The sequence below is a fragment of the Pundamilia nyererei genome, unplaced genomic scaffold, assembly GCF_000239375.1.
Source record: "Pundamilia nyererei isolate P.nyererei 1_Seehausen unplaced genomic scaffold, PunNye1.0 scaffold00074, whole genome shotgun sequence".
In the NCBI taxonomy this organism is placed as follows: Eukaryota; Metazoa; Chordata; class Actinopteri; order Cichliformes; family Cichlidae; genus Pundamilia; species Pundamilia nyererei.
The window spans coordinates 2,209,670-2,217,902 of record NW_005187475.1 but is presented as its reverse complement, the minus strand read 5'-3'; the positions used below and the strand labels follow the sequence as shown (position 1 = coordinate 2,217,902).

At 42.6% G+C, this 8,233-nt stretch overlaps 1 protein-coding gene across 2 annotated transcripts in view; it reads left to right on the top strand.

Moving 5' to 3' along the window:
* The window catches only part of LOC102193571 (protein jagged-2-like), a 43,427-nt gene that overhangs the window by 11,984 nt on the left and 23,210 nt on the right, over window positions 1-8,233 (top strand). For both annotated transcript variants that reach the window (XM_005737273.1, XM_005737272.1), the window contains exon 3: window positions 5,223-5,277. In XM_005737273.1, the coding sequence (XP_005737330.1) occupies window positions 5,223-5,277 (55 nt within the window). The remainder of the gene's footprint in view (window positions 1-5,222; window positions 5,278-8,233) is intronic.

Sequence of the window (8,233 nt, the reverse complement as noted above, 5' to 3'; positions counted from 1 at the left end):
TAGCACACGGCAACGCCGAGCTCGTTAGCCTTTGTATACACATGTGCATGCGTCAGTGTTTGTTTTGCGTGTAACACAGTCTTGGATTATGCTGGTTAATTAGCACCAGGAGGGGAGGGGTTTGTTGTATTGGAAGTGCATGGGTAATGACCCTGTTGGCATAGTAGCAGCATGCTCAATGGGCCGTGTGTGTGTGTGCACAGCCGGTATATGCCAGCCAGCCAAATGCCTTGCCTTCAGTACGAGATCTCTTGGCACACGACTCTGGCAGGCGTGCAGAACTCATAGCCCTCCACCTCTCTACCCGGAGAGATGCGACTGTCTGTAATCTGCTTCCTCAACTACACCTGTGGTTGCAATGGTGAAAATAAATGATTTCTAACTTGACTGCTAGAGGACATTAAAAAATAAACCCAACATAATCCTGTGATTTATTTGCCAGCTTCTCCTCCTTTAAAGATGTTAAAATCACAGGATTATGTCATAAATATTTGATAGGTTGACGACACTAATCATATATTTGTGTGCTCAGGATTCTAATTGTCTTTATGACTGAGAATTTATTTCCTACTAGGTTATTTTAGAGTTTTTCATACCTGGAAACCTGGAATGGCCACCGTGCTGTTTCAACACTGATGTCAAGAAGGGTCAAAAACCATCCAACCTTTCTGCCTGCCAACATATGCAAGGACTTTGCCACTGGAGGTCTTTGATCCTTGCCTCTGAACAGATTGAGGAGCTAGTCTGAGAGATTTACATTTGAAGTCCACTCTACTGGCAGAAGTGATGGGAAGCTCACATTTTTATTTTATTTTTTTCAAATGTTTTACCCTGAAATGGCTTCCCAAAATCCTATACCCGAGCATGCTTTCCTTCCCTTGGAAACTTCTCTGCTTTTGGGGTTGCTTGATTACTGATCCTGATTCATTAGGAAATGGCAATACCAGATGAATTCTGTTATTTCTCACCTTACCTGGTACTAAATATTAAGGGTGACATAGCATGTCATATCTCTCATTAATCTAGATTTTTAGCAGTTCTTCCAGAGATCCTGTGTCACATGCTCTTGTGTCCAGTCTAGGAAGGACTTCTAGTGCGGTGCCTTTACACTAGAATAGTGTAAACTCGTCCCTATTAACATCAAAAGCTGGGATTGACATCGCAGATTAATGAAGATTACATGTGGCGATTACTGGCCATGGAATGAATTGTGATGACCTTTTGTCCCATCAGAAGGTAATAAATCAGACATCAGTTAAACTCTCTGTAGACGAGCTTGGAGGTGGGCATGTAGGCTACTTTCAGTGGACATGCGAGACAAAAATAGCTCAAGGACACAGACGGGGCTTTTTTATTTTTTATTTTTGTTTCCTTTTAAATTGCGAGTGCTAATCTGAGACCTTTTTTATAGTAACTATGTGAAAGTCGTTCTCAAAGCTCTGTTGATATCCCAACTTTCCCCAAGGGACAGAAATTAGTCAATCAAAGCTGTGATCTACAAAGCAGACGCGCCCCTCCAACGACACGGAATTGTTGGCAGACGGGGATGTTGCATGGGATTACACACCAGCCCTGGATCTCACATTCTCAGTATTCTTCGAATGCAAACCCGCACGTCGCCCCCACATACAGAGGGCTGACCCCTCTTTTGAAAAAGAAGCGTGCAGATCCCATGCTTAGTGACCCCAACCTGCCCCGGCTTCCACTTCCCACTGCCACCTCTCTCTGTTTCCCGTCCCTTTTATTATTTCAACAGCCACCTTCCACTCACCCATCCACCCATCGTCTGGCGTGGGAACCTACACCTGTAGCTCTCCCCAGACATCACTAGTGGTACATCCTTTGCTTTTATCATCATTGTGGTCTACTGTGGAGAATTAAATAGCTACCTGGAATAGATAATGATTATTATTTTTCCCTTAAATGTCAGTGCATCATTACCTCAAAGTCACTGAGTGCATCCAACTAACATCCTTTGTTTCTTACCATTGCTCCCCCTTCTTGACTTGAAAGCTAGGATTTCTCCAAGTAAATCCTCTAATCCATTTGGAAGGGTTTTGGAGATTTGACTGCAGATACTTTGTAGTCTCAAATGATGTATTTCACGCTGTCAGACATGGCAGATGTGTTTTGAGTTGAAAAAAGGGCAGGTTAATGATGTTAGGATACTTTCTGAGTCTGATTATATGATTAGGACTTGCACAGGAGCCACTGGCGGCTTGTTTTGACTTCAGCAATTCAACTGTGCTGCTCAGGCTCAGTAGCACACATGCTGACACTAATTGTCCCCGTGCTGACTGTGTCTCTTCATGGACAATGGTTTTGATTGGAATGGGGGTGAGTTACGGTGTTGGGACAAGGGTCTTTGTTCGGTTGCCTTCACCCCCTTCCCTCCCCCACTCCTCCCCTTTATCCCTCTGCCCATCCATCTATCTTGTTCCAACCATTTGGGCAGCTGTCACTTAATCCAGCTAATCACAGACGGGGACGGTCTGTGGGAAACCAGACTAGTCCATGGCTTTGCTCATCCCCAGCATGCGCGATTCGGGACTGTTTACTCAAACGTTTACTACATGTAGGCATGTAAGGAAGCCTGGACTTAAAGTAAACCCCAAAAGGTGCAAGTCACGGTATGACCACCCCTTCTTTGTTTAATCTTTGAATGTGCGTCACGACGAGGTTCATCTCTCTGCATAGTCTCACGAAACAGACAGGCTTCATTCTAAGACCTCCTGTCCCAAATGCATGTATTGCCACTTATAGTTCCTCTTTATATCCACTGGCATATGCACCCACCCATCCAAATGCTCTGAGTGGGTCGGCCAGCCCACCCTTTTGTTGTTGGGGGAGGGTGGGTTTTTAGAAAGGTCAGAAGCCGTCTACGTGTCGTGGGATGATGCACGTTCATGTATAATAATCCACGTTTGAGCCTGCATCTGTTGTGTGTCTGCGGTCGGATGGGTTGGCAAAGCTTCCGGCAACAGAAGCACGAGTCTGCCCATGCCCTGATCCCCTGATTTCTCTTAACTCCTAACTATAGCTTTCCATCTCTTCACGCCAGCCTTCTTTTCTTTTCTAATGTTGTCTTGCCTGGATACATACAATCTCATACACCTGCACTCCCAATCCTTATTAACCCAAGCCCTCCCGCTCACACCTATCCTGTCATCTTCCATCCCGTTCTCTTTTCACCAATGATCTTCCACAATAACACTCCCCTCCCCTTCCTCCCGCTGCCACCCACAGCCAGACAAGCCTCTTTAATCCAACAGCCCAGCAGCAACTAGCCTACCAGCTTGTTGGTCCCCCAGAACAACAACGTAGGCAGACGTACACATGTTTTACAGTGACCCTCCCTGATTTCTCCTCCTCATTTCATTCAACTTTAAGTAGCTCAAATACTACTATCTTTTTTTTCTTCCTTCCATCCACACTGAGAGTAATGCCCCGTCATTGACATTACACTAGAGATCACAGCAGTCACACTGTGGATACTACAACTGTCACTGGCGGTGACGTAACGAGTGCTATTTAGGTCAGCTAGTTGCCTAGCAGTGTGCCCTGCAGCACACCAGCTAGATTACTGTGATACTGGTTAGCTTGGTTATTTTGTGTGCGGGTGTTTATTCGAGCAGCATCAGCTGTGCAGAATGCTCAAGTTTTTGCTGCATCGTTGCTTAAAACGCAAACGGTCGTCTGGTTTCCATTAAGTGTGAATAAAACAGTTTCAGTCCATAAACTGACTTTCATCAGAGTGGGCGGTCCCGTCTGTCCATTGGTCGAGGGGAGTTAAGCAACCAGAGGAGCTTTCACATTAATGAAACTCCATCAATAGATCCTCAATCGTATCTTTGCTCGTCTTTATTATTAATTGCACAATAATTTCAGCAGAGTGTAAAACCCATGTAGCGCTGTCGTACTGGTTAACTGTAAAGCATAACTTGGACAGAAACAAGATAATCCCCTTAGCTGCTGCTTTCTTTCACTGTCTGACAACCAAGGATAAAGCCAATTCATCTCACACAGCTTATACTGGCAAAGTGACCGTACATTTTTGCAGATTTTTCTTCTTTTTTTTTTTTTTTTTTTTTTTTAATTTCTTTTTTGATAAAAGGCAAACTTAAAAACTGGAGACTGAAGCAGGAAAGATTGACTTTGGTTAGACATCACTTTTGCACATTAGACTGAAATGTGTACATGTGATCATAGCCCCTGCCTGACATGTACTATATCTTGTAGTTGTATTCCTGAATGGCTCTTATCTCGTTTTGATGTGTTTGGACCGCTCTAAGGGTACAAAAACTCTTTTAAACCAGCTATAATCCCAATACCCAATGCGATGCATTATCTTCCTGTCATGTACTTTTCACATCGAAGTCCTGTTCCCTGTCTTGGCTCTTTTCCACAGTTGTAATTGTTGTCTTACACTGTCAATGAAACCCAATGATTCAGCAGTAACTTCAGCATACCCTTGGATAATGGAGCCGAGGTCCATATGAGACGCTGTAGTAGCAGTAAAATTGATTTTTGTATCCGTGCGTGCTGATGTTTGAGAGCAGCACAGCTGAGGCTAAAATGATCATCTCCACAGTTCGGTCTGTTTTTAGGAAACGACTGTCATTATTAACGCGTACTGCTGTGATTTTAGGAACAAAATGACAAAGGCTGTTTTAATGTTCCCTTTTTCCCCCCCTCTAGTTACAAAAAACAAAAACTGGTTGGAGAATATTTCATTGTCCTCAATTCCTCTTTGTCTTTAGATTTAAATGTCAACAAGACGAGTAAAATCAACTGAAATTCTGTCTTGCATTGCTCACTGGGTTTCGCTACAACAGCCATGTCACAATTGGACTGGTCACGGTAATCACTGAATAAAGTGGAACTTTTCATTGTACAGCAGGTATTACAGTGTGGCCTGTGATTAATAGTCCCAAACATTTGTGCGTGCATTGGAATATAAGGTGTACTCTGATAGACTGTTTGCAACTTCATTTAGTGGAAATGCATTGATTTCTGTTTGTAGAAGGAAAAAGAGCTGCAAAAATGCAGCTTATGGACACAACTATTACATGTGCATGATCCTGAAGACTCCTGTTATTCACATTATACCAGTCAATGGCCAACACTAAACAAGCTCATTTAGGCCCACCTGCCCAAAACTAAAATAATGAGTCATAAATACCATGTGACTAATGTCTTTTTGTTTTTGCTTTTTCCTTCAGCGGACATACACGTTGATTGTAGAGGCCTGGGACTGGGACAACAAGACACGAGAAAGTAAGTTTAAACCTCACCTTCATCATACTGCTTTGGATTTTACTATGTAGAGTTTGTCAGTAAGAAGTGTTTAGTACAAATCTTGACTGGCGTTGGATTTCTTTGAGTTTAGTATCGACATCAATACTTGAGTTTCGAATTTGATTTGATTGCAATCCAGTGTGTGTGTAGTAAGGGTTTCTTTTTAATGTATTTTTTTCCTTATTTATTTTAATACAGTAATGAGAACATCTTACAGTTAAAAAAAACCATGACGCTACATTACGTTTAATCATTTCCACTAAAATGTGCCAAAGATCTTTCCAGCATATCCTCCAAATTTCTTAAATACTTTGTGACACATAGTTTATTGATAGCTTAATGGCAGAGGTCACGAATTACAGGACTCCTCATAAAGAATACAAGCCTTGGTTTTCCTTGGCTATGTTGGCTGTGGCAGTCAGTTTTGACCAGCTGTATCCTGTTTTCCTTTGGTTGTGTCCGCTGGGTGGACTCCTGTAGAGCCTCTTTTTTTCCCCATCTGAGCAGTAGCCCAGTCTAGGAGGAAGAGGACCCATTGAGGCATATAATGTCTGCATGTCTAGATGTAACTTTGATCTGTGAGAAAGGTGTCATTTTTCATGTGTCTCTATTAACCTTATGTGCATGCAAGGGTGAATTAATTTTTGTATTGAATCATGCCATCCTGTCTTGTCCAGTCTTGAGCTTATTCTGTTTATATGAGGTCACTGCATCCTGTTTTGTCCATAACATCAAACACACTTCCACTTGAGAATGCAGACAATGGAGAAGAAATAGATTTTGACATCATCACTCTTTGATTAGACTGTGCATGCCCTGTGTAGTCTCCTGTTTCTGCACTGATTGTGTACATTTACGGTAATTAGTTCTGATGAAGGTGGTACGGCCCAGTTGTTGAGTAACAGACCAGTTGATTATCTGCCAACTACTCTCGCTTCAGTCTCAGCCAAATCGCTATAAAGAAGATGAAGATTTTTTTTTATTTTTTTTTTCCCCAAGACATGGGACTCCTCACCAAGATGAGAAGGAAAATGCTGTGCTTTTCATCATTTGCCAAACTATAGAAAAACCTTAATTATACTGTCCTTTGAATCTCAGGCAGCTTAGATTTAATTTTATTTTCATTGTCATTTTCAGATGTCACTGGATTTTATGTCCCAAATTTCTTACCTTAGTAAGTTCAAGAAATAACAATGTCTGGAACAAACATGTTTGGTTTTTTCTTTTGTGGAGGATGGTGGGCCAGTCTGCAGTAGTAGCAAGCTTATGTCAGAGTTGGGCAGTTATTACAGCTTTTCTCAGCAGGTGGGAGGGTTGGACAGGTCACACGTGAACTTGTCTTGTCTTATCTTTTCATTAGCAGTGGTGTCTTGTGCTTTTCATAGCAACGTGTTAGAAGTAGGTTTATTTCATGAGTAATGGTAAGGCAACTTTTTATAAATGGGGAGACTTGTTAGAAAGACATGGACCTCATTCTCCAGTAGTTCTAAGACAGCGGTCCCCAAACCTTTTTGCGCTACATGTCAGACATGATTTTTCGGACTGGCCTTTAAGGTGTTGTCCATAAATACAACAAAATAAAATGATACAACAAAGACAAACTGTGGTATTTTGTAAATACAATAATAAACGTGAACGTCCCCCTGAAATGCGCCAACAACATTGAGAGTAACATCGTCCCCTCTGCCCCTTAATGCTCTCTGGTCGCTATGGTAATGCATACATATTTCTTTCAAGATAAGACACAACTACAACACAGGAAAAGACCCAGAGAAACAGAGTTAATAATAATTTTAAAAAAAACCAACAACAACCTGAAAACCATAAATTTCACACCCAAGCCTGAACTCTTGCGGCCTGGTACCAAGCGACTCCTGTACTGGTCTGTGGCCCGGGGGTTGGGGACCGCTGTTCTAAGATGTCAAGCCTTCATCTAGATTTACAGAACAGAAAAGCATCATCTGAACCCCTTTGTTACTGATGGTAAAAGATTTGCTTCCACCAAAACTAAAGCGCCAGTCACACAAATTTAGAGACCTATCAGCGGGTTTTTTGTCTTCTTTGGTTGCACTGACTGGTATGTAGGCCTTAGTAGAGCCAAGATCATGAACATTGGAGCACCAGTTCTATTACACCAGATCTATACTGGGCCAACACCAGAACACCACATATTGGTGAGAATTGGGGTGCAACAACCAAATCCGTAGTTTGATCTATACTAATGGATACATGTGGAACTGCAGCTTGAAGCCGTTGTAACCATTGCAAGAAAAAAACAAAAAAAGGAGCCTGTTAAGTCAGTTGGTAGTGCTGAAAAAACAGTGCTTGTATTAATATGGACACCAATGCTAATGAATCAATGCTGGGACATATTCAGTCTTCCTTCCTCATGTTTCCCTGTTCGTCCCCGTTGTAGTGCTCCTTTGTCATTCACTTGCCTCTTCAGAGACCTCCTCACCCCAGTGGTGTACTCTGACTCACTGTGTACTAGAGGTGCACTCTAACTAGAACCTGTAGCAGGTGGAGACTTTGGAGAGTTTGCAGAACAGAACAGGGTCTGCATTTGCAAGCTACTGCAAAGTTGAATATTCTGGAGACACGCCACTCCAAGTGTAGCCATAGTTCACACTTGTCATGAGCCAGCGATACTTAAGTTTTTCTTTTGCGTGTCATTGAACTATTTGTCGTTTTTGCACAGATGGATTCTTCATTCTCAGTCTGAGACATTAAGTTGAACTTGTCTGGCCTGAGTCAGCATCGGGGTCATGTCTGGTCCTACGTAAGAGCCTACCAGTGTGTCGAGGATGTCAGTGAGATTCCTCTCTTCCAGCGTCATGTCCTCCATAGCACCCCTCTTCCCTTCCCCCTGTGTCCTCAGGAAAGGCCGCCGGCTGTTTTCCTTGTGTTTATCGAGCAGGAAGTGGACTGGACTGGG